The following is a 26,426-nucleotide window of genomic DNA, read 5'->3' as shown; positions in this document are numbered from 1 at the left end:
CATGGCTGTTCAAATTGCCCAGCCTGGACTGATGGGGTTTTGATTTTTAATGTATTTTAATATGCGTTTAATATGTATTTTAACATGTTTCTTACTTGGATCGAGATTGTATATCTTAATTGTTGTGAGCCGCCCTGAGTCCTATGGAGATAGGGCGGCATACAAATCTAATTAAAATAAAAATAAATTAAAAAAAATCAGTTTCCATCCATTATTCCTTGTTCAGGTGCCTTGGAAAATAGCTTGAGCCACCCTTCTCTGTGGCAGCCCCTCAAATATTGGAAGACTGCTCTCATGTCTCCCCTGGTCCTTCTCTTCACTAGACCAGCCAGGCCCAGTTCCTGCAACCGTTCATCGTATGTTTGAGCCTCCAGTCCCCTCATCATCCTGGTTGCTCTTCTCTGCACTCTTTCCAGAGTCTCAACATCGTTTTTTACATGATCGTGGTGACCAAAACTGGGAATTTCTTGGGAATTCAAGCTTGCACAAGGAAAACCCACAGCAGACTCTCATGCGGGCAATGTGCAGATCCGTGCATATGAGACACTAGAGGCAGGTTTGTGTTTTCTGCATTAAGCGGAGCCTAGGATTGCTTAGCAGGTCGTGGGAACTCAAACCTTGCCAAAGGCGAACCCCAGGCAAACTGAGATTTAACTGTCAATGCTTGGTCTGAGCAAAAACTCTCCATCCGTGCTTAGCATTTCTTGCGAACTCGGCTTGGCATAAGGTACCCGTGGATCCAAACCCAGCTTTTGTGTGTCGCGGGACCCCATAAAGAAACGGGGGCTTCTTTAGGCAAGGATGCTAAGCTAACCATGATCTGCCCATCGTGGCTTCTGCAGGCAACTCGACCCTACAAGTAGCAAAGCAGGAGTAGGCTACTCTCCCGACTGGCAAACCAGGCTGGCGGGCCCGTGCATGGGCCCATTCGCGGCCCCCGTTGCTCTCCCACTCGAATTGCAACCTGTGTCCCCCCCCCCCCTTCCCCGCAGCGGCTCGGCCCAAGGCGTTCTCTCTTCCTCTCCCCATTGCAACGGAAACGTCCGGTTCATTTAGGACGGCAGTTCGTTTTTTTTTCCCCCCTCACGGACCACCCACTGGGAACCCGAAGTGCCTATGTGTCATGCCTCGAGCCCGCCTCCCCTTTGCGCTCCCTATCCTTGGCGGCTCTGGAAAGCGTCCCCGGAAGCGGGCGTTGCCACGGCAACTGCCGGGGCGGCTTCCGGGCGGAGCGCGCGAGCGGCGGCGGCCACTTCCGCGCTTTGTTGCGGCGGCGAGGGCGGTTGCCATGGTGCCCAGCAAATGCAGGCCCGCCGGGGTGGGGAGGCCGGGCCACACCGTCTCGGTAAGCGAGGGGGGCCCGTGAACTACAGGTCCCATGGAGCGCAGCCGCGGCCGTGCAGCATGGGGGCTGTAGTCCTTCCCCTGCTGGGAAAGGCCATTGTGAGTGTAGCTCCTCCCTCCCTCCCCCCCCCCACCTGGTCATTTGTTTCATTTCTTTTTTTAAAAAAAATAAATAATCCAAAAATAATTTTGCTTTTCATTTAAAAAAAAAAATATCCAAAAATAATTTTGCTTTTCATTTTTTACCTTTTTTAACCTTTTTTACCCTTTTTTTTTACATTTTTTTACATTTTTTACATTTTTTACCCTAACCTTTCATTATTTTCATGGTTTTTGTTGTCCTCATCTTTATTTTTATTTGAATCATTTTTTTTTACTTTAATTGATTTTTAACCTTTTTAAAAATTCAATCATTTTAATTCAATGGTTTATTATTATTATTATTATTATTATTATTATTATTATTATTATTATTATTAACCTTCATTGTTTTTAACTATTTTTTAATGTTATTTGTTTTTCCATTTTCATTTAGGAGTCTTTAAATTTGATTTGACTTTTCGATTTGATTTTTGTATTTTGTTTTCATGCTTTGTCATAGATTTCTGCTATCTGTTGTTCATTTCATCCTATTGCTTTGTGCTTCCAACCCCCTCAGGGTCACCCAGGTGAGACAGACAGCTATATAAATATACCAAATACATCTCTTAGAAAAAAATGTGGGGTTTTCCAAAGGCCACCGGAATGAAATGCCTCCTATTTTATGCATGCATTCTTCTAGCAACCCTTTTCACCCCATTTACCTAAAACAAGGCTAAGGTGAAATGCTCTCCTGCCTATTCCTCTTTTAAATGTGAGATCCTTGGAGGCGATTAATTCTCCTTTCTTGTTCACAGGCCAACAATTACGGAGTTCAGCTGGTTCTCCAAAGTACGTCGTCGGCCGAAAGGACCAGAGCTGTGAGACTTGAATTTTTATTATAAACATTTAGAGAACCCCCCCCCCTCCCGAGGTCCCGACTGAAGTTGTGTAGTGAATTTGGTGTTTTGTGATGTCTTCTGCTATGGGTGCGTACATGTGCTGTCTCTTGCTCTTTTTATGCTTACACTTCTTGCATGCTTTGTGTTGTGGAGAGCACATTTTACAACTTCCCAAACACATTCGTTCCTGTGTTGGAATTAATAAAACTACCTTAAATAAAGAAGCATTAATAAGGGCCAATCAATGAGTGGGAATGGTTTCACTGTAAGCGGCCACTCCTTTTAAAATCTTGCGTGTTTCATAATCTCCGTGTTTCTTGGAAGAATCCTTTTTATTTTTGGGTTTTCGTAAGGTGCATAATGCATTTTCCCTTCTGACGTTTTCTATTGCAGCTGGAACTGAGATTGCAGAAAGAACAGCCTTATCTCCACAACCGGTTCTTGCAGCACGACCTTGAAAAAAACCATCCTGGAAAACTAGGTATTTTGGGGGGAAAAATCACTGTCAAAATCAAGATTGCTAACAATGCAACAGCATGTAAGATTGCAAAAGAGGAAACTAATAGGGAAATAGTCAGCCCTGATATTTTCAGAGGCTCTTATGCCCAGGAGTCTGAAAGACTTTAAAATTTGATATTAAACTTTTGCTGTTGATAAATAATCCTTCTTTTTCTCCCACCTCCCCACCCCCCTTCTAGCAGATGGAAGATTAAGTCCTTTGTCACGGAGTAAAAAAGCCTGCATCCCCATCGCAGCTAATTTTGTCGATATCCCTAGCCTGGAAGTGAAATACGGTCAGGGTTCCCTCACAGTCTGCGGAGACGGCTCTTTTCCAAACCCTTTGAAGTGCCGAGTTCAACAGGGCTGCCACAATGTCAGTGCAAATGGCCCAGGTAATTCTGCAAATCGGCAGGGCTAATGCAGTTATGGTCCAAACCAGGCAGGGATTTCTGGGAATTGAAGCCCATGCACATTGGAACATTTCCAAGTTGAAGAAACTCTGCTCTAAACTGTCACTAAATCTTTGCCCTTGCCTGCTTCCTAGGGCTGAGAGAAAATGACTGGCCCAAGGTCACCTAGTTGGCTTTGTGGATAAGGAGGGACTAGAGCTCATGGTCCCCCAGTTTCTGGGAGGACAGGGCCTTGGGCGGGGGGGGGGTGGACTAGAAGACCTCCAAGGTCCCTTCCAGTCCTATGATTCTAGCCTGGTGCCTTTAACCACGATGGTCCCTTCCTTTGTGACAAAGCCAGTATCTCCCATCGGAGACTACAAGGGCTGCTCTGGCTTTAAAAATGGTCCGAATGTTGGTCGTTGAAAAGTTTTCATTTTCCCTCCTCGTTAGATAATAATACTTACGGGATCACAGGATTTCCTTTGGTGTTCCGCTCGGCAGAAGAGAAAATCCAGCTTTCGGACCGGATGACCCTTGAAAGGTAAAAAATAAGGACGGGGGAGGGGGAACTGTTCTTGTTGCAGGTGTTTGCAGCTGGACATTGGCTGCAAACATCTGCAGCCCTGTGCCCCTGGGAATTCGGAATTCTACCAGGGACTAACAAAAGGTTGCAATTTATATTCTGCTTTAATAGGTGGATTTGGGGATTTAGGAAGACTTTCATTTTAGCAGGCTTGCTCTCGTTTTCCTTCTCCAGTCTGCCACCTTCCCTTTTTCCTCTCACCCTCTTCTTCCTTAGCTTTTACAATTTTTTAAAACTTTGGGTACTGTTTCAAATCTTGCAAATCTAGGAATGGGGGTATGCTTCGTTTTGTTGGAGCCTCACTTTCGTTTCAGCTGGCTGGGGAATTCTGGCAGTTGAAGTCCACACTGCCTAAAGCTTGCCAAGGTTGAGAAACCCTGGCCTAGGGCAGGGGTCAGCAACCTGTGGCTCTGGAGCCGCATGTGGCTCTTTCACCCCTCTGCTGCAGCTCCCTGTCACTTAAAATATGCGTCACAACCGCCAATGTGCGACACCCACCAGCACACGATTTATTGAGCTTTTCAACCCCCGGTAGGCCAACCATGGATAAATCCAAGCGAAGAAAAGTTTCAGAAGAAAACAGAACGTTTAATTCAACTACATATGCTAGTTTTGTGGCCGCTCAAGAAATAGTCAGGCACGGGAAGGGTTTTGTGGCTCCCGGTGTTTTCTTTTCTGTGGGAAATGGGTCCAAATGGCTCTTTTGAGTGTTTAAGGTTGCAGATCCCTGGCCTAGGGTCACGATTAGAGTGAGCCCCTGGGCCACTAGCTAACCCCTTCCCTTCTTAGAGCTTTGTCTGGAACTCCCTTCTCAGGCAGAAGCTGACCGTTTGCCCCATCATCGACGGGGAAGAGCACCTTCGCCTCCTGAGCTTCCAGCACAACTTCATCACTCGAATCCAGAACATCTCCAACTTGCAGCACCTGATTTACTTAGACTTGTACGACAACCAGATCGAAGAAATCAGCGGCCTTTCTACCCTGAGGTGTCTCCGGGTCCTTTCGCTGGGAAATAACAGGTAAAAGAAATCGGAAAAGCGGGATTCTTATGGCAGGTTTTATTTCGTGAGCTGAGTTCAGCCACTTTTGGTAGAATTCTGCTTTGGCTGCAGATATCCAGTCTAGATTAAGCAGAACTTGTTTCGTTTCTGAGCTCCGGGAGATGGTTAGTTACGTTGTTGGTTTGAGCTCTGAACTGCTTGGCAGTTTGGTTGCAAATGCTTCGTCCCCATTCGAGGAGACATCTCCAGTGCGCTGTGGATTGTGCTTGTCTCATAGAGCACTGAAGATGTCTCCTTGAATGGGGATGAAGCAGGGGTGAAATGCTCCCTGTTCTACTTACCGCGTGCCTCCTTTTGGCGTGCACTGCGCGCGCGCATCTCGCATTTGGTGTGTGATGTGCACTGCGCAAGCGCAGCGAGCGAACTGGTAATAAACCAGTTCAGGTTCAGAGTTCAGGTTCAGAGCAACCAAACTGCCAAGCAATTTGGAATGCAAACCAACAGCATAACTACCGACCTGAGCTAATAATATTCAAAGACATTTCAATGGTTAGAGATGCTTCAGTTTGGTGAGAGTGCGTTTTCAAGAAGCAGCTGGACTTTGTTTTTCCTTGAAGACGTTTCCCTTCTCATCCAAGAAGCTTCTTCAGCTCTAAAGAATTTCTTGTCATCTGGCCCAGCTCTTCTTAGATCGATACCATAATGGATTTTCCTTTTTCTCCCCTTCCATCAACTTCAAATGCCGTTGCAGAATAAGGAGAATTTCCAACCTGGATAATCTTGTAAACCTTGATGTCTTGGATCTTCACGGCAATCAGGTAGGATTCACCAATGCTTTGGCAGTTGGGTTGGGAAGTAACTGTTAGCTGGCCGTTAGTAGGAACTACTCCTTCCCTACAACCTGAGTAAAGAGAAGAGAGTGTCCAAGGATTGGGGGTAAAAGAGATACCAGAGAGTGTCTCGGCTTCAGCTGTTCCTGGTTTCACCTTCTCTACCGTGTAGTAGGAGAGGTGTATTTTTCTGCGGCAGCCCAAAATCAGGAGGAATCTGGTGGCACCTCCTCTGATAAATTATTAATTCTAGGACAGGGCTCTCCAAACATGGCAGCTTTAAGACTTGTGGACTTCAACTCCCAGAATTCCCCGACCAGCAAGGAGTTGAAGTCCACAAGTCTTAAAGCTGCCAAGTTTGGAGAGCCCTGTTCTAATAAAAGGTGCTTAACTGATGGGAGATTTAAACTGGGATGAATTGGGTGGGTGGGAAGCCAGAAACCAACCTCTTCAGGTTAGGTGTTACTGTCCTTTATAGGCTAATTAGAGAGATTAAGGGAATAAGCACATAGGCGTGTTCTAATTAAATAATGGACACTGGACAAGTTCATTTCTACAACATCCCTTTATGTCTGTGTTTCTCAACCTTGGAAGCTTGAAGATGGGTGGACTTCAACTCCCAGAATCCCCCAGCCAGCAGCGCTGGCTGGGGGATTCTGGGAGTTGAAGTCCACCCATCTTCAAGCTTCCAAGGTTGAGAAACACTGCTTTATATGTCATTTGAATCACAGAGGGTAAATTGCTAACTTAACCGGATCATTCATTGATGGCGGTGTTGGGAGGGAAACAAGTGGGTCAAATAGTAACTCTTCCCCCACCCGCCCCCCCTCCTCCCAGATTTCTGTCATAGAAAACCTCAGTCACTTGAAAGATCTCCGAATGTTGAACCTTGCCCGAAATTGCATGACCCACGCCGAAAACCTCAGTGGTCTGGATTCGTTGCTGGAACTCAACCTCCGCTACAACAAGATCAGATCGGTGGTAAGGTCTCGCTCAGCTGAACCCGACTTGTTCCTTAAAGGGGTTTTCCTTGGCACCAGAGGGGGGGGGAAAAATAATGCCCTTTTGCTCCCAAACATCCTGATCTGTGGTCCCGAAGGTGCTTTTTCAGGAAGCAACTGGATTTTCTTGTTTTTTTCTTTTGAAGACGTTTCGCTTCTCATCCAAGAAGCTTCTTCCGCTCTGACTTGGATGGTGAGGAATGGAAAGATTTATATTCCTTGCAGGCAGCTGGTCATTTGCATCCTTTTGGAGAGAGTCCTTGAGGCCACCTGGAGATTTACCTGTGTCCTCAGGCTCAGTGCTGAAGAAGCTTCCCGGATGAGAAGCGAAACGTCTTCAAAGAAAAACCAGAAAGTCAGGTTGCCTCTTGAAAAAGCACCTTTGACCTGGATGACTGAGAATCTCCATAGACATTTAGCCTGATCTGTAGTTTGCAAAATGTTTCTGCTCCAACACTGGAGATTTTTAAGAAGAGATTGGACGTCTGTTTGTCTCAAATATTAATACAAGGGGTTGGACCAGAAGACCTCCAAGGTCTGTTATTCTTCTTCCCTTTCCTCCTTCCACATCCCCCCCCCCCAACACAGTTCTTCAAGTGTTTCCGAGACGGCAGACAAGCCATTCCTTTGCAAAATGGGAAATTATCCATTTCTTTTTCCCTTCCGGACTCTGTTCCCTAAGAAAGGGAAACAGCTGTAATGTCTTAAAAACCCCGTCTCTTTGCAGTCACGCCGGCCGGTGGGAGGCTGCATGCATGATGACTTAGCAGTTTGATGCAGGAAGAGCCACATGGCTCTCCAGCCCTGTTTTATTTTGCCTGCTGTTCATTGCGGCACATTTCCCCTCCCCTCCTCCTTGCGCACCGTGCTCCCCACCCCCCACCCCAAATGCTGAGACAGCACGAGAGAGAGAGAGAGAGAGAGAGAGAGAGCGAGAAGCCCGCCGGCCGGCTTTCAGACAGAGAGAGAGCAGCTGCTGCGTCTGGCACCCCGATCTGCCTCCCCACCCCTCTCTTCTTCTCCGCCTTCACCCTGTCTCCAGCTGCACAGCGGGGGTTTTCCCCTCCCCCAAGAGGGCTCTGCCTTCATTCCGACCTGCGCCAGGGAAGTCTCCTCCCATCAGGGCTGCGGGAAGGTGGTAGGGAAAGAAGGAAACGGGCATGACTGCCTGCTCGGGAGTCCTGCCTTCCCTGCCCGCTTGGCCTCTGACGCCGACTCTTCCTCCCATCTCCTTTTAGAAAGATGTGGACACCCTGCCTAGCCTGCAGCGTCTCTTCCTCAGCTTCAACAACATCTCTTGGTAAGCCCCGATGCGCCCTTTCGGTCTCTCTCAGCACTCGAGATCCTTTCGTCCTCCGGGGATCGGCTCCAAATCTTTCCCAAAGGGGCTTTTGATCTAACTGGTTCCAAAAAAAAAAAAAAAAAAAGTGTCAGAATGTGGAACTTGTCCCAAAGGTCCTTTTTCCAAAAGTCAATTGGTCCAGCTGCCTTTGGAAAAAGCAACTTTAGGACAAGCATGACCTGGATTGACTGCGAATCTCCACAGACGGTGTAGAACTTGGTAAAGATCCTGGACCAAGCATGTGTCTTGCGCTTTTTAAAGCGACAGACGGGAAGTTCTCTGCTTCTCTTTCACCAGCTTATTGTTGGTTGGGAGTTTCGGTTCTTCAAAGGGGAGGTGGAAAAAGATAGGATCCTAATGGATCCAGAGAGAAAGAATCTGCTCCCCGATTCTTCGGATTCAAGATGATCTGTTGTGAGTCAGTCTGATGCCCCTTGTACAAAACGGTGCCAAGAAGGGATTTAGCATTCGCAGCCCATCCTCCTTCCTACAGGTTTGAAGCAGACGGAGTTTTCCTTAACTGAAGTTCTTGGGTTCCAGCTGTGCAGGCTGTCAGGCTTAGTCTTTGTTAGCTAAAATGCACGCTGTTCCTCGGGGCGAACCCATTTTCTTTTCGCCCTTGTCAAGAATGCTGCCATCCCTTGAAGTAGGAGGGAGGCCAGTTCTTCTCTCTTTTTCTGCAGTGTCTTATTTGTGTGGGTGTGTAAATCTAATTCTGTACTGCAACACCTCTTGATGATTGCAAGTTTCCTCCCCAGCGTGACAGATTTAATATGCTCTGCTCAGTCTTTGTTAAATCTTCTGGTCTCTTTTTATAATCATCAGATGTTCAGCCAGGCCCCTATCGTGTGTGTGAGTGAGTGAGTGATGTGGGGCGCGGGCAACAGGCAGGGAAGAGTTGATTCTCACCCTCTCAAAACTAGTTGGGCACTTGGGGGGGGGGCGGGGTGTCCTTCCACTGCAGATACAGAACAAACATGGAGCTGACTGGCTTGTAACGCTGACCCATGTCGGTTGCATTTCAAATTGTGTCCCTCTGGGACTATTTTGTGACTTTAATGTTCTAGGCAAACCCTAGAATGGAAGGGATGCTGAAGATCATCTATCCCAACCCCTTGTCCAGTGCAGGAATTCATTATCACGGCTTCCTTAAATAGATAAACATCCAGCCTCTGTTTAAAGCATTGTTCCTCAACCACAGGAACTTTAAGAGGGGTGGACTTCAACTCCCAGGATTCCCCAGCCAATACAGAGTTGAAGTCACCTCTCTTAAAGTTCCTGTGGTTGAGGAACACAGCTTTCAATCCTTCCAGCCGAAAAGCCACCACCTCCTCAGGCGATCTGTTTTGTTATTGCATTGCAGAAAAATGGAAAAGAAAACTTAAGTTCGGGATTTAACATACTCCCTTGCTTTAAACCCGGCAGTATCAAGTAGCTGCATCTGATCCTATCACTCTTGCACATCTTAGGGGCTTTGGGGGGGCTACGATGCTTCAGTCATTGCGTGCTGAATGCACGTACCCCCACGCAAACCGGAGAGACCCACGCAGCCTTTTATTCTGATGGGTATTGAGGTGGAAAGGCTGCAGGCTTTCCTGGGCTTGCTTGCAGTGGGAGGTGAGCTCTGCAGAAGATCATTTTCTGTTTTGGTCCGGCTGACATCATCCTTCCCGCCTGGCACTTGCCAAGTTGCACCTGGGCACCTTGGTGAGCCTTCCTCTAGCCGCGTTGGGCTTTGCTTGCCTAGCCAGGGGGCTGCCCTTGGAAAAGAGGTGGGGCAGGGCCCAGGTTTCTTTGGAAGGGAGAGAGAGCCTCAGATTGTTTAAGGGAGAGGAATGTTTCTTGAAGCTTCTGTAAACGTTAAGCCACTGAAATACCTGGAGGGAAGGAAGAGGAAAGAAGCTGTAATAGCGTTGTGAGTCTTTTGTTAAAAAAACAAACAAAAAAGAGACTTGTTTTCTTAAAAAAAAAAGAAAGAAGATACCATTTACTTTAAAAAACCCAACTTTGAAGCAGAGTTCAGCCAAAATAATCTTTCTATTCTATCTGGGAGTAAAGACGTGCAGATTTCATGCCATTCTCTCAAAGCAAGGTTAACTTTGCCTTTCGTGGGTGTTTCAGTGGCAAAAAGGCATGTATTGGGAAAATCCTGTACTGGACACATTCTCTGGGTGCTAAAATATAGGAGCAAAATGGTTCAAACTTGGGGGTGGGGGCAGCTGCACTGGAAATGGAAAGTTGAGAAAAAAAAGGGGAATTAAATGAAATGGATCTTGATTCTCTTGCTCATCTCTGCTCTCCTAGGTTGTATCTTAGAGAGCTTTCCAAGGTCCTGCAGCCCCACTCCACAGCTGTCTTGGCCACTCTCTGAGGCTGGAGGCCCCTACTCCGGTGTGGGACCTGACCCAAGAAATTTGGGGAATGCTCTGATGGAGGTGGGGCTCTTGTGGACCTGGAAAACTCCTTGGCATAGGTTGCCTCGTAGCTGCATCCTGGCAGTTGGCCACCATGCAGATTTCCCAGCCCTTGGCAGGGGGGGAGGGGGGGTTGCTGACTTGGGAAACGAGCAGTCGCTTCCTGGCAACCCTGATTCCAGGCCCTGCTAAGTGGTCTCAAGGATGGCCCAGGGGAGAATGTGGTTTGAAGGTGACCTCCCGGTTCCAGTGTTTAGACTTTTCATTCTGTCCTACTTTAGCCCAGAAATCATGCTTAGGTCAGCCGTATTGGGAGTCCTTGGCTTTTGCTAAGGGAGAAATGTACTTCCGTAAATGAATGATGGATGGATGTCAGCCTTGCGAGGTAATCCAGGCAAGAAGCATACCCAGAAGACTTCAACTCCCAGAATTCCCCAGCTATCAGGGTGTGGATTTCAGCTCTCAGAATTCCGCGGCCAGCATAGAAGTTGAAATCCAGACTTTTTAAAAAAGTTGCCGAAAGTTCCTTAAAGCCCTCCTGCATTTTTTCCCCAACCACTTCCTTGCTTCAACGTCCATCTCCTTAGCCCCATTCTTTTAACAGAATGCCTTGTTCAGAGATCCCATTATCTTGAATATTACACCACGGGTGATTCAGCGGGGTAGATAAATAGGTAAATGAAGAGCCCAGGTAAACGCCAAGTAATACCAAAATGCACCTTCATGTAACAGGAGGGTTTGGTTGCTGTGAGATTCTTTTAAGACAAGTCGGTCCAAGCAGCTGCAGCTGTCCGAGGTTGTGGGCTTGCTTTCAGCCACCCTGGTTTCTTCTTTTTTTCCCCCCCTTTATGTTCAGCGTGGAAGACATCCTGTGCCTGGCGGACTCCGCGTCCATTTCAGAACTCACCCTAGATGGCAACCCCATAGCGCAGGAGGCATGGTACAAGCCAACCGTTCTCCACCATATGATGCAGCTCCGACAGCTGGATATGAAAAAAATCACAGTAAGGACACAGGACCCTTGGGAAGAGTTTCCAGCAGTTTCCAAGTTTTGAGGTCTCCATTCAGCATTCTTAGGGTATCCTCGTCCTCAAAAAAGAAAACCAGGATAAAAATTCTCTCCCCCTCCAAAATTTTTTTTTCAATGCAGTCCTTAACCAGCACTGATGGTGTTACCCAGCCTGGTCACAAAACGTCTGCAAGAAAACGACCCAGCTCAATCACCAACAAGGAACCCACAATTCTTAACTTAGCAGATTTACGTTGAATTTTAAATGAAATAAAACACTTTGACAGCCATAAAGGTTGGCGGGAAACGCCAAACCACCTTTGAATCTGGGGAGGCAAGCCGTTGCTGAAATTCAGGGCAGACGAAAGGATTTTCTCTAAGGCCATATAAAGTCACGATGAGACTGCAGCACGAAGCCTTGAGTTAGCTGCCACTGGCTGAGCTTTTAAATAAGCAAGATGTTTTGTTTTTTTTAAAATAAGATCTTCCAACATTTTAATTAGCCATTGTCTTCTATTAATTTCTATAGCATTTTTTCAGAGCAACGAGCTTAGTACAGCCTTCTTCAATCTCCCACAACTTGGTGGACTTCAACTCCCAGAATTCCCCAGCCTGCTTGCCTAGATTTTATTTTTATTTTATTTTTTAACCCAAGGGCCCCGGCTTCCGACGCTTCTGACTTGAAACTTGTTTTGAGTTTACCTGGAATTGAAAGGGTCCAACCGAGATGTGGTGCATGATGCCCATTAGGGGGCACCACTAACCCATTAGAAGAGTTGATCTCTGCTTTATGCTTATAAGGCAGAGGTCTTCAAACTTGGCAGCTTTAAGACTTGTGGACTTCAACTCCCAGAAGCTATACTGGCTGGAGAATTCTGGGAGTTGAAATCCACAAATCTGAAAGCTGCCAAGTTTGAAGACCTCTGCCTTACAAGCATTTGCATGGGGAGAGAAGGGCTTGGGAGGGAGATGTCCCCAGCTTCTGCTGATCTTCAGTCTGTAGATCCATATCAGGGGTGAAATGCTACTGGTTCGCACCAGTTCGGCGAACCGGTAGTGACAGCACAAGGCTCCGCCCACCCGCCCAGATGTCATTACTTCCTGGTTTTAACCAAGAGGGTCCTGGTTTGACCCTCTGCACATGCGCAGAAGACTTTGCGCATGCACAGAGGGTCCAAAATTGCATGTGACGCGTGCACGCACACACTTCCGAACCTGTAGGGAAGGTAAGTAGATTTCACCCCTGATCCATATCCCAAAGATCTTGCAGATCAAATAGGGGAGGAGGGACAGAGAGCAGGCGGAAAGAAATTAGCAATACCAGTACACATTTGGGGTTAGGCTCCAATTATTCCTGCTTAGAATCCTTCAGATTCAGCCGTCCAGCCAGCTGAGGCCACAAACCTCTTACTTAGAAGCAAATCTGGCATGAGAGCCATTCAGGATAGTTGCATTTATTTTAAAACAAACCTTCTAAAAGATAACTGGTACAAGACTGAAACATGAGAAAAACCCTTTCAATATTAATCGATCTTTCTGAGAAGCGTTTCTCCCGTTGCAAAAAATTGCAACGGAAAGTTCAAAATAAGTGCATTTTGAGGATTTCTTTCCTGGGAGACAGAGAAAAACCATTTTGGATGCTGGGAGGGACTGATATGTAATGGTATAAAAATGATTGTTGTCCAGTTATTATAATTCTCAAAACTTTGCCCTGTTCCTTCCTCTCGTTTGGCTTAAGAGCCAGCCGAAAAAGAAGCCGAATGCTTCTTTCTATTTGCAGTGTTTTGCAGCATTTATATTAAGGGACTATAATATTCCTTTCCCTCCAGTAAATTCCCCATTAAAACGAAAGGATCATCCATCTTGCCAGGATAGAATAATGGAGGCAGACGAGTCCTTTCCTGGGTGGGGAAAATCATACTAGGGAGTCATACTCTTGATAAAAAAGGCATTAATTGGTGATTTTAATGGACCCCTTGTCTTATTTTGCGAGCCTTGGGGGAAAACTGGGTGCTTGTCTTTTGTTTGTGTTTGACTCCAGGAAGAAGAACGGCGCCTGGCATCCATTGCCCTAAGAAAAGAGGAAGAGAAGAGGCGTGAAAGTCACAGGCAGACTTTGTTAAAGGTATCTTTATGATGCTGCAAGCTAACAAACCTCGATTCCTGGTTATCTCCCAGCTCGGGGCCTTTTCTTTCTTACGGTGGTAGAGACAGGTTATGCTCATCCACCACTGTCTCCTTCACACTCAATGTGGCTTCACTGCCTGCTTCCTCCTCCTGTAACAGCCCTACAGTGGCCAGGTTTCCACAAACTCAAAACTGCGGGTCCTTAGTTCTCTCTGGGTTTGGTGGTTTTCTTGCAGACATTCATTTCCACGCTGGATAACATCATCCATTAGTGCACTGATAATGTTACCTAGTTGGGTCATGAAACGTCTGCAAAAAAATAACCCCAGAGCTCAGAGAGCACCGAGGACCCCACAGTCCAGTTCTGAGCTGCAAACGCTCTCTTCTGTCGAAACTGCTCAGCGGTTCAGGGATTCCCTGGACACGCAGCTTTCCGCCTTTTAAAAGCTGCCCAGCTCCTCTTCTTCCTCCGTACCTCCTGTGTCCTAGACTTAAACCTGGCAGGGGAGATAACCACGATCATCCCGGAGTCTTTAAGTGGGTGTTTTTCAAACTGGGCAACTTAACCCACGCCGAAGCTTCGCTCTGGACTCGGTTCTCTCTCCATCCCTTTTTCAGGAGAAGAAACGCTTAACCATCTGCAACATCGCCCATCACTGGGAAGTCCAGCAGAGCCGCCTCGTCCTGAAGCTTTCGAACCCGGAGCACCTCCAAGGCGAGGAGCCCTGTCAGAACAACAGGAATGAGGCTTGCGAATTTCCCGAGGAGGAGGGCAGGTAGGGCATCGCCGACTTCGGTCCAGGACGAGGCCTTGCAGTCAAAGGTCTCCTTCCTCCAGCAGCACCGGCATTCTCAAGCTGGGCAGCTTTCAGAGGCCCGGACTTCAACTCCCAGAATTCCCCAGCCGGCCATGACTGGCTGGCTGCAGGGAATTCTGGGAATTGAAGTCCACGCCTCTGAAAGCTGCCCAGCCTCAGAAACACTCACCTAACCTCTAGCAGGGAAAAGGTAGTCCTCGACTTACGACCACAGCAGGTATCCCTCGGCTTACAACAGTTCATTTAGTGACCGTTCGAAGTTGCGACGGCACTCAAAAAAGGGACCTACAACCGTTTTTCACACTTGCGACCATTACAGCATCCCCCACGGTCACGTGATCAAAATTCAACGTTCGACCACTGGTTCGCATTTATGACGGTTGCAGCCTCCTGGGCTCACGTGATCCCCTTTTGCGACCTCCACAGGGAAGCCAGATTCACTTAACAACCCTGGCGAGGAAGGTCATCAAATGGGGCAAAATCCATTTAACAAATGTCTCGCTTAGCGACATGAACGTTGGGCTCCATTGTGGTCGTAAGTCGACGACTACGTGTAGTTTCGAAATTCTTATTCCCTCCCCCCCCCCCCAATCCATATTTAAATCCTGGTTTTCCTCCCCTCTCCTCTCCCCCAAACTGGCTGCATTGCACAAAAATATACAACTGGTTGTGCACGCTCTTTCTCCAACAAACAAGCGTTTCCTGCCAGATCCAACGGTGTGAAGCTGCTAATTCTTTGTGCATGAACGGCTCCCGGCAACACAGCCCCTCGGAACAGCTTCCCCCCCTCCAGTTAGTCCATCTCTCTCTCTCTCTCTCTCTCTTTTTCTCTCTCTCTCACTTTCTCTCTCTCTCTCTGGCACCTGTGTTATTTTAAGGAGAAACTCTTCCTTAACTCCGACCTGCTGGTGATTCATAGGATAATTTCTGGAATTATCCCGGGGGAAGGGGTTGTTTCTCACTGCTTTGAGTTGCTTTGCCAAAGCCAATAATCATAATTTATTCAAGTTTATTTTTAAAAAAAGACACACACACCAGACAGGGAGTTTTTTAAAAACTCCTCCGCGGCAAAGGCATCAATGCTTCTTTCAGGACTTAAAAGTGGAAGCTGTGTGTTTGTGTGTGAGTGAGTAGGAAGGGCCAACACGGCTGTCCTTCGTGACCCCTAACACTTTTTAAGAGAAGGGACCTCGAAAGAAGGCAGGATTCCAGGCAGAAGCCTTTGAGGCCACGTTTCCCATCCTTGTCCACTCAAAGAAGTGGGGACTTCATCTCCCAGAATTCCTCAGCCAGCCAGGGAATTCTGGAAAGTGAAGCCCACACGTCTTCAAGTGGATAAAGTTGGGCAAAAGGGCTTTAAGAGAAGGCCATCTCCAGGGGGTTGGCCAGGGGTGAGGAACCATGGCCCTTCCTTTTATGACTTGTGGACTTCAACTCGCAGAGTGCTGGCTCAGGAATTCTGGGAGTTGAAGTCCATGAGTCATAAAAGAAAGGGCCCATGGTTCCCTACCCGTGGAGTAAACCATGTGGGACATCAAGGGGGGCCATAATATCTTGAATGGCGTCCTTAAGACATCTGGTGACCTTGATTCTAAATGTTGGTTCCTTCCAGCCTCTTTTAAGGGCTAAGAAAGCAGCTCTTACTTCCGTTTGTCCCTCTGCTGTCTCCAGCTTTATACCAAAACTAGGCAAACACCGAAAAAATAGATCTGCCAATCCCTACAAAATTCATTTCTTCAACCTAGCCTGCCTCCTGAGTAGCTTCCATGAACATCAGTCCTTCCACCCACCCTGAGAACTTCTGGCATTTCCTCCTCCATCCAGTTAAAAGGACATTTTTTTTTTCCTTTTACCCAATTAGGTAAACCGAAGTGAGTTTATTCTTAGTAGTTTCTCCATCAAGAATGCCATTATTATTATTATTATTATTATTATTATTATTATTATTATTATTATTCCCGACTCTTTTTTTTTCCTGTCTCATAAAATATGAAGAAGTACACAGCAAGTTTCCACATTCCTTCTGGAAACTGTAATTCACTTTCGCACAGAGGAAAGAACCTTGGAAGAATTAACTGTCTTCATTCCTCTCGGACGAAAGCGTGTGTGCACGCACGCAGGAAGCACAGGCTCAAATAAAACCCACCCTGGCTAGCCTCGTCCTCTCTTCCAGTTTGATAGACTCTGTTCCAGACAGGAAAACCTTGGCCTCCAGCTCCTCCCGTATTCCGGAGGGGTGCTATTCAAGAAACCGTCCTAGAACGAGTGGGTTTGGAATGGCAGGCAAAGCTTTCCCCCCCCCCTCTCCCCGGCTCAACCAGGGCGTTGTCAGCGGTTTCTGCAGACTCCAGATATTTGAGCTTCTGTTACATTTCTATAAATCAAAATCACAGGAGCCATCAAACCATTTAAAGAAGGGAAAAAAAGGCTTTTCTCTGCCTTGACACACGAGGCAGGAGAACACAAGCCGTAGCTGTTGCCTTTAGGAAATGAGCCGACGGTGGGCCAGTCACGAGTTTCTTTGGCATCCCTGGTTGGCTGCCTGGAGGAACGCGATGGCTCCAGCCAGTCCCGAAGGCTGGGAATTGGACGCAGGCCACCAGCGGATACTTATGCCCCAACCCTCCATAAAGCATCGATATCAAGAGTTGGGGTGGCGCAGTGGTTAGAGTGCGGTACTGCAGGCTACTTCTGCTGACTGCCGGCTGCCTGCAATTTGGCAGATCGAATCTCACCAAGGCTCAAGGTTGACTCAGCCTTTCGTCCTTCCGAGGTGGGTAAAATGAGGACCCAGATAGTTGGGGGCAAGATGCTGACTCTGTAAACCGCTTAGAGAGAGCTGTAAAACACTGACGCCGTATATAAGTCTAAATGCTATTGCTATCTTCCTTCCTCCCTCCCTCCCTCCCTTCCCCCTTTCTAATCCTTCCTTCCTTCCTTCCTTCCTTCCTTCCTTCCTTCCTTCCTTCCTTCCTTCCTTCCTTCCTTCTTTCCTTCCTTCCTTCCTTCCTTCCTTCCTTCCTTCCTTCCTTCCTTCCTTCCTTGAGCCGTGGTGGTACAGTGGTTAGAGTGCATCACCAGGCTCCAGGTTGACTCAGCCTTCCATCCTTCCGAAGTGGGTAAAATGAGGACCCAGATTGTTGGGGGCAAGAGGCTGACTCTGTAAACGGCTTAGAGAGGGCTGTAAAAGCCCTGTGAAGCAGTATATAAGTCTAAGGGCTGTTGCTATTGCTATATCCTGATTGTGAGGACGTTGGAGTCACATTCTGAACATTCACAAGAACAGGGGTCTGAGAGTTGAAGTCCACAAGTCTTAAAGCTGCCAGGTTTGGAGACCCCTACATTAGGGGCCCAGAGAGCCCATGATTCCAGCAAAGGTCGGGTGCTTTGCAAGGAAAAGGTCCCAAATTAAGAACACGTCTTAAGAACGGGTCGTCAGTAGATGGATTTCCTTTTATTCCTTTAATTTGCGAGGAAGCAGATCCTTCAGACAACCAACCACTGCATGGCACCAGGCATGGTATTTAAGGGAACTGGAGGCACACACAGCGCCTGAAAACACACTCGGTGCAACTCAAATCGATTATTTTGATTATTCCTGGTTTAGCTAAGGTTTTTAAGATTTCATCTCTGCTTGGGAAATCTGCCCGGCGGAATTCGGAGAAGAACAAATTGAACACACACTGAATGTTTTCGGGATGGCGTCTAGGTAATATTTCCAGAAATAGATTCCAATCAGTGAAGTTTTGTGTGTGTGTGTGTGTGTTTTTTAAAAAAGTGGTTTTGGCAGAAAGTTTGGATTCCTCCCTAAATGACTACTTGGGGAAGGTGCTTAGAAATCAAAGGAAAGCGGGCACGTTACACTTTCTGGCATATTTGATAACCGAAAAATGAGATAAAAATTTTGTGCTGAACAAGGAAGGAATTCCAAAGCGGGCAGTGAGCCCAGCCGCATCATTAAAGCGGAAGATTCGCCAGGCATCTCAGGGCTGGGAGCCCCTGAAGGTGAGATAAAGGCGCCTCCTTGTTGCAGGGAACGGCCCACAGCAAATAGTTATGGCACAGGTAGTCCTCGACTTACAACCACAGTGGAGCCCCAGATTTCTACTGTAAAGCAAAGAGTTTTGCACCCTTTTACGGCCTTCCTTGCCACATTCGTTCAGTGAATCACTGCAGTTGTTAAGTTAGTAACATGGTCCTTAAGTGAATCTGGCTTCCCCGTTGACTCTGTTTATCAGAAGGTCACAAAAGGGGATCACATGACCCCGGGACACTGTGGCCGTCATAAATACGAACCCGTTGTCAAACATCCTAATTTTGATCACGTAACCATGGGGAGGCTGCCACAGTCGTCTGAGAATTGGTCGTAAGTCCCTTTTTTCAGCGCCGTTGTAACTTTGAACCGTCACTAAACAAACTTGTAAATTGAGGACTACCTGGATATTCCTAGTCCTGGATAGGAATTGTCAGCCTCTCTTCCCTTCCCCTCTGCTTCAGTATAACAATTCTCTCTCTCCCTCTCTCTCTTTCCCTCCCTGCCTCTCCCCCTCTCCCTGTCTCCCTCCCCTCTCCCTCTCTCCCCCTCCCTCCCTCTCCCTTTCCCTCCCTCTCTCTCCCCCTCCCTCTCTCTCCCCCCTCCCCTCTCTCTCCCTCTCTCCCTCTCTCTCCCCCTCCCTCTCTCCCCCCTCTCTCTCCTCCCTCCCCTCTCTCTCCCTCTCTCCCTCTCTCTCCATCTCCCCCTCCCTCTCTCCCCCTTCCTCCCCCCTCCCTCTTTCCCTCTCTCTCCGTCTCTCCCCCTCTTTCTCTCTCCCCCTCCCTCTCTCTCCCTCTCCCCCCTCTCCCCCCCTCTCCCCCCCCCCTCTCTCCAGGTCCCTGGAGACCATTTTAGACAAAGTTGTGCCTGGTCTGGAGTCCCACCTGGTTGAAATAGACGGCGACACGCTCTGCCTGTACGGTTCCGGAGCTCTGGAATCCCTGGATCGGAATTGGAGCGTTCAGACGGCGGGAAACATCGTGACCATCTCCTTTGTTTTCATCGACTTCGACGAAATCGTTCCAGCGCTATCGAAACTCAAGCTCAAGTTCCCCAATTTTCTGGCAAGTTGCGTCTCTCCTCTTTGAACAACCCGGGCAAGCCTTAAGGGAGCCTCCGGGCCTCGATCGGTTCGCCTAGAAGTAGAGGAAGAAAGCTGCGATCCAAGTAGATCCTTCCAGGAAACTCAAGTACACTTCCAAAAAAATAAATTAAAAAAAAAAAGCGAGCACAGGTAGTCCTTCACTTACGACCACAGATGAGCCCAAAATTTATGTTGCTAAGTGAGAAATTTGTTAAGTGAGCTTTGCCCGTTTTCCTTGCCACCGTTGTTAAGCGAATCACTGCAGATATTAAGTCAGTAACACAGTCATTAAGCGAATCTGGCTTCCCCCATTGATTTTGCTTGATGGAAGGTCGCAAAAGGGGACCCCATGACCTTGGGAGACTGCAGCTGTCATAAATATGAACCAGATGTCAAGGATCCGAATGTAAATCACACCTCAGTGGTGTGAAAGTGTGAAAAATGGTCTTAAATCCCTTAAGTCCCTTCTTGGTGCTCTCTGAGCTGGGTGGTTTCCTCGCAGATGTTTCAAGACCCAGCCATCAACTGCACTAGAAGGGAGCGGGGTTTGCAGAGGAGGAAGAAGGAGGGGACTTCGGGGTCCTTGGTGCTCTCTGAGCTTGGTTTTCTTGCAGGCCTTTCATGACCGAACTAGGGAACATCATCAGAGCTAGAAGGGTGTGTAGAGAGGAGGAGGACTGTGTGGTCCTTGGTGCTCTCTGAGCTTGGTTGTTTTCTTGTAAACGTTTCGTGACCCAACTAGGGAACATCATCAGAGCTAGAAGGGAGTGGAGTTTGCAGAGAGGAGGAGGAGGAGGGTTGTGGGGTCCTTTTCATGACCCACCTGGGCCACATCCTCACGTTCCTCCGCTTGCCTCTTTTCAGCACTTGAAGTTCAAGGAGACCAACCTAAGTATGTTGCAGCAGTTCAACGCCTTAGCTCACCTGCGCCGGCTCGAGCAGATAACGGTCGAGACTCAGGGAAACCCCGTGGTCGCCTTCACCTTGTGGAAGTTTTACGTCCTGTTCAGGCTGAACCATTTTAACCTGCAAAAGATCAACGGATCGGAGGTAAGGAAGTTAACCTTCCCTCAACCCATTTGCCTTCCAAGGCCACCTTCTTCCTTTCTGGCTCAAGGAAGATTCCAGACGGAGGTTGTCTGCCACAATAAACCATGGCTAAAGCTATGAAACTGTGATTCACTTTAAGTCAGGCAATATGATGGTTTAGTCTTGGACGCTAATATATTTCCTGTACAAATTAGATGGGTTTAGATCAGGGGTCTCCCAGCCTTGGGCACTTCTAAGACTTGTAGACTTCAACTCCCAGAATTCCCCCAGCCAGCTGGTTGGGGAATTCTGGGAGTTGAAGTCCACAAGTCTTAAAGTGCCCAAGGTTGGGAGACTCCTTAGCTTTAGATGATCCTGAAACTTTTTTTTGCCAACCACACAATAGAAGTTTCTCGTGCAAAGAAAATGCATTCACGGCGTACAGCAAACGAAGAAGCATTTGTGAGAATTTCACTGCTCCTTTCTGAGGTTCGAATGACGACCGACTCTTACGAGGTTTCACACTCTACTTGCACTGCTGACATGGGCAAATTCTTTGTCAGGCGTGCGTGTCCGTGTGTGTTTGCCAAATAAGCCAATAAATGTGTCGAGTGAACCGAGCGAAAATTCCAACAGGAAAAAACATGAGAAAATTGGAATGGGGAGTAAAGCAAAGTGCAGTCAGGAAATGAGGGGGAGGGGAAAATCCACTGCTTGCTTTATTTATTTATTTATTTATTTATTTATTTATTTATTTATTTATTTATTTATTTTGTTTGTTTGTTTGTTTGTTTGTTTGTTTAGCACCGACGTTCTGTCTTTTGTAACCGGGGTATTTTTATTTTTTTTCAAAAAAAGGCCGATTCTGGACACGCAACAAATTTTAACAAGCTTTGCAATCGATCACAAATTTGGGGTTTCATCCGATCGCTCATTTAAACGTATGAAATATATTTAGCACTGCAATTCGCAAAGCTTTACTTTTCAGTTCTTTCTTGGCATTGGTCCATCATGGAGCAAAGGGTTGAAGGAAGCCAAAATCTTAAACTCCGTTGGAACCTCCCAGAAGGAGAAAAGAAAGAACTCTTATTTTTTCACCAAGGGGGAACTGTTCCGTTTAAGTCCTCCAGAATCGTATATAAAACAACGATGCCATTATATTTCGAATGCTAAATGCTAAAACGTTCTTGATGTTTTTCTTAGTTCCACATAAATTACTTTTTGAGAACTTGTTGGATTGTTCTTGTACCCCTGAGACTGTGTGTATGGGTATATATTTATTTTCTCTCCCTTCCTCTCCTCCCTCCCTCCCTCCCTCCCTCCCTCCCCCCCCTCTCTCTTTCTCCCCCCCCACAGATACACACAATGTGTGAAATTGATTATTTGTGAACCACTGGGAATGTGATACACTTTGCAAGTTTGGAAGTCTAAGAGGATCCACACTGCCTGCCTCCTTGAATATGTATAGATATCTTGCCTCAGAATATAACAGAATAATAGAGTTGGAAGGGACCTTGGAGGTCTTGTAGTCCAACCTCCCACTTGTGTACAATACCCTATACCTGTGATAGGATAGGATAGGATAGAATAAGAGTAGAGTAGAGTAGAGTAGAGTAGAGTAGAGTAGAGTAGAGTAGAACAGAACAGAACAGAACAGAACAGAACAGAACAGAACAGAACAGGAGAGAAAAGGATAGGATAAGAATAGGGTAGGGATAGAGATAGGGTAGAGTAGAGTAGAGTAGAGTAGAGTAGAGTAGAGTAGAGTAGAGTAGAGTAGAATAGAATAGAATAGAATAGAATAGAATAGAATAGAATAGAATAGAATAGAATAGAATAGAATTCTTTATGGGCCAAGTGTGATTGCACACACAAGGAATTTGTCTCCAGTGCGTAAGCTCTCAGAGTACATAAAAGAAAAGATATGTTCGTCAAGAATCATAAGGTACAACACTTAAGTAAACAATCAATATAAATCATAAGGATTACCAGCAACAAAGTTACAGTCATATAAGTGGGAGGAGATGGGAGGTGGGAATGATGAGAAGATTAATAGTAGTTCAGACTTAGTAAATAGTTTGACGAACTATTGGTGGATGGCGAACCTATGGCACACGTGCCACAGGTGGCAGGCAGAGCTCTCCCTCTGGGCACGCCAGCTGTTGGCCCAGCCCAGCTCCACCGTACACGGACGGGCACCTCCCACCAACCAGCTGGACTTCTGTGATGCGTGGGGGGCGGGCACATGCAGGGGACATGCATGCGCATGCACGGGGGTGGAGGTTGGTGCAGGAGGCTTTCCAGGGCATGGGCATGCGTGGGGGGCACTCGCATTGCATTTTGGGCACTTGGCACCAAAAAGGTTAAACCATCACTGCCCTCTACTATTCCAGACAAATGGCTGCCTAGTTTCTTCTTAAACGCCTCCAGTGATGGAGCCCCCACAACTTCTGGAGGCCACTTCCCTCCCACCCACTAATGGTTAATTCTGCTGATTAATTGCCTCGGTTGTCCTGTCTCTCACACAAGAGCTGAGGGGCCTCCAGAAGTCCCTGTCTGAACTTTATCCATACATTTTGGGTTGAAGCTGCTTTACTTTGGCCTCTCTGACTTCCCTCTTCATTATTTTTCTCTCTTCCTCCTCTGCAGGTTACTCAGAATGATATGATCATGGCTGAAAGACTGTTTGGGATCTTGGCCTACGTGGCATCTTCCAATGTGCCCTACTACCGCCTGATCTCGCTGCTGGGAGATTGCAGGTAAACAAGTGGGATTAAGCAGAGGGGCAGGGAGGGAAGGTGGGAGGGAGGAAAGATAAAAGGAGGGAGGGAGGGAAGATAAAAGGAGGGAGGGAGGGAGGATAAAAGAAGAGAGGGAGGGAGGATAAAAGAAGACAGAGGGAAAGAGGGATCTGGAGCAGTCGCTAAACGAATGTTTGTAAGTCGAGAACTGCCTATATGCATTCAGTATCTCTGGATATGCAGTGCAGCTACTCTCCTGTGTCCAACCTGAACAAAAGGCTTTGAAAGGTTTATTATCTGGTTCTTGTTTTTCATTTTTCACTCCTATTTGAGCTCTCTTTCTCCTTTCCTTGGTTTTAGAGGTCATCCCTCCTTTCCTCTTAACTGTTTGGCAGATCGTTTCACAAACCGTATTTGTCCCACACGCGTGACAGGTACTGCCTGTCCTAAATAATTGCACTTCTGAAATTCTGGCACGAAAGAGAAAGAAGGCCACACAGGCAGGGGACGAATAAATCAGATTCCCATAAACAAATGAAAGTGTCTCAATCAGCGATAGGATTTGATAGACTCGTAAATCTGGGTTTTTCCCCCTCTCTCGCCTGTCTCCAGGAAGAAACAGTTATGCTTTCTTTTGGAGGCCAAAGGAAAGAAATTCGGGAATGCGAGCGACAACGGCAACAACCGGCGGAAGCCTGAAGGAGAAAACAGCACCCGATCCGTTCTGACTTATATTTCGGGGGTTTTACAGACGGAAAAGCAGGAGGTAAGAGGTCTGGAGAGAATTAAGGCTACAGAGGAAAGGCCGCGTGAGCGGAGTTATTTCATGGAGTTGAAATTGTTTCTCAGCTTTATGATCGGTTTCTTATATAATTTCCATTGCCCGAAAGAGCACTTCTGATTTCTTCCTATGAAACAATTCATTTTAAAATCCAGCAGGAAAATTCACGATGACTGAGCATTAGCTCATTCCCCTCCCCCTTCCTTCCCTCCTTCCTTCCTTCCTTCCTTCCTTCCTTCCTTCCTTCCTTCCTTCCTTCCTTCCTTCCTTCCTTTTTTCTCTCTCCTTCCCACTCGTGGCCCTCAACCACGGTTCTTCCGTGCAGGAACTGAAGGAGAAGAAGAGCTTCTGCCAAAGCTACATCCAGCAGTTGGTGAAGGAAGCTGCCGACATCCACATGAAATACGAGTCCTTGCAGAAGCTCTGGCCTCAGATGTTCATCGAGCTGGTCCGGGACGCCGTGATCGAGATGCACAACAAGGGTTCCCACCGGAGGCACTGCCTGCAGCGTCTGGCGGAGGAAAAACTGTGACCTTCCGCTCTCAGTATTCCCACCAAGGCCCCGGAGGGGTCTCTCTTGTTGCCGTCCTTCCGAGACACTTCCGAATGCCTTGCCTTGAAAAAGCCTCATTTTCCTAGCAAAACACTCTCTTTTCCTACTTTTACATGAGATGGGTTTTATTTTTATTTGTTTCCCCCCTTTCCCACCGATTCGATACGGAGATAGGCAGACCACACAGTTTTTAAAAAAATTATTATTTATTTTTGCTGAGGCCAAAGGATCCTCACTTTCTTGCACTTTTTTTCCCCCACCCCTTGTTGCTGGTTTTATAACTCTTTGCATGTTCAGTGAGCACTCCTTGGGAAGAAAGAAGACCCGGAGCTTCCTCCGTTCGATCCTGAACGGTTTCTCATTCTTATTTTCCTGGTGCTGTGGCTGCCGCGGGTGGCGGCGATAAGCAGCAGAAACGTTGCAGGTGGAAACACTGGATTTGGAGGATTGGTGGTTAATAAATTATTCTGTTGACAACTCCCAAAGGAACTGTTCTTTCAATAGTAAATAGTGCAGGAATAAAATGCAAAGCTCAGATGAAATATTTAGAAGGCTCAAGTATCCGGAGGCTGAAACTGTGTTTCAATAAGCAAAGCACAAAGTTTAAAACCTGAGAGCATAAAACAAAACCTCCGTGAATAAAAAGGTTTTCGACTCATGCCAAAAAGACATCACAGTCGGGATTGCTGTGCCCCAGACCTTTCTGTCCTGTTTAGCAACTCGTCTTCTTCTGAAATTAGGGGATGATGGAAGTTAGGATGCTCTGAATGTTTGGGCAGTCTTAACACGGAAGACTGGGCTCCCTAAAGAGCTGCTGGTGCAAATATCAGCCAGTTTTCTCCAGCGTGTTTTCCAGGTTGGGCTTCTCCCTCCTTCTGGCTTTGTTCAAATCTGGGTATTTCATTTTTTTAATGGCAGGGACGTTTTTTTCAGCGCAGTCATGGGGCTGGTGTTCCATTATGGAGGCTAATCCGTTGGCATGCCTTGGGCAAAGCAGAATTCTTAGGACTGAAGTAGATTGGAGGACCCAATTAATTCCTGACTTAATCAGGTTAGAGTTCCTTGGTTGGTTTTGTCATCCCTGGCAGGTTTCCTCACACGATTTGCCAAGAAATTAATGCAGGTCCTTGAATGGTAAACAGGAGAGGTGTTTGCGTTGGCTGCTGGTCCCTTCTGAAAACAAAACTGCCAGGACTGTGAACTTTCTGCTTGAACTATAAGATGGCATTTTTCAGGTTGGGTTTCTGAGGAGCTCTTCCTTTTCTCCTGGCTCTCCTTGACCACGAAGATGGACAGGTAAGATGTTCATAGAGATGCTGGCAGCTCCTTCCTTGGTCTTCTGGTTTCCTTTTAGGATCATCTTCGTTCCATGTTCCAGCCAATTAAAGCGCTATCTACTGTCTCGTTCCAAAGAAGCCACAGGATAGTGGTCATAATTCAAGGTCCTTCTGAGTTCAGGGCAGAAGAAGACAACCCAAAAGAGGGCTTCTTTACGAGACAAGGCTAGGATGTTTGAGATTCATTCGCTTTTAGAATCAATTTGACGGCAGGGCAACATTTTTGAAGGGTATAAAATCACGGATGGAATGGAGAAAGTGGGCTTGGGAGAGGCTTTTTTTGACCAGGGTCATCTTGTGAAACTGATTGGAGATGTAGAACATATAGAACAGAGGTCTTCAAACTTGGAGGTCTTCAAATCCTCCAGCATAGCTGGCTGGAGAATTCTGGGAGTTGAAGTCCACAAGTCTTAAAGCTGCCAAGTTTGAAGATCTCTGATATAGAAAGAAGCAGTTCTTCAGAATTAACCTGTGGGATTCGTTCAGACAAGATGTGATGGCCACTAACTTGGATGGCTTTCAAAAG

The 26,426-nt window shown here is 47.0% G+C and overlaps 1 protein-coding gene across 1 annotated transcript; it reads left to right on the top strand.

Annotated features, from left to right (window-relative positions):
• Positions 1–1,123: 1,123 nt before the first annotated feature.
• LRRC49 (leucine rich repeat containing 49) lies at positions 1,124–25,001 on the top strand. The gene is made up of 17 exons (XM_070953824.1): positions 1,124–1,345; positions 2,241–2,303; positions 2,718–2,805; positions 3,023–3,217; positions 3,668–3,758; positions 4,616–4,819; positions 5,553–5,619; positions 6,469–6,612; positions 7,871–7,932; positions 11,245–11,392; positions 13,439–13,522; positions 14,143–14,300; positions 19,211–19,439; positions 20,324–20,509; positions 23,138–23,247; positions 23,842–23,995; positions 24,336–25,001. Exons 1-17 carry the CDS (start codon positions 1,124–1,126, stop codon positions 24,540–24,542), a joined length of 2,412 nt encoding a protein of 803 aa, XP_070809925.1. The 3' UTR covers positions 24,543–25,001.
• The last annotated feature ends 1,425 nt before the right edge of the window (positions 25,002–26,426 follow it).

Source organism: Pituophis catenifer, unplaced genomic scaffold (genome assembly GCF_029215685.1).
Source record: "Pituophis catenifer annectens isolate HBS135680 unplaced genomic scaffold, rPitCat1.0.hap2 SCAF_14, whole genome shotgun sequence".
Classification (NCBI taxonomy): Eukaryota; Metazoa; Chordata; class Lepidosauria; order Squamata; family Colubridae; genus Pituophis; species Pituophis catenifer.
The sequence above is the reverse complement of the archived record's forward strand: the minus strand, read 5'-3'. Positions and strand labels throughout refer to the sequence as shown.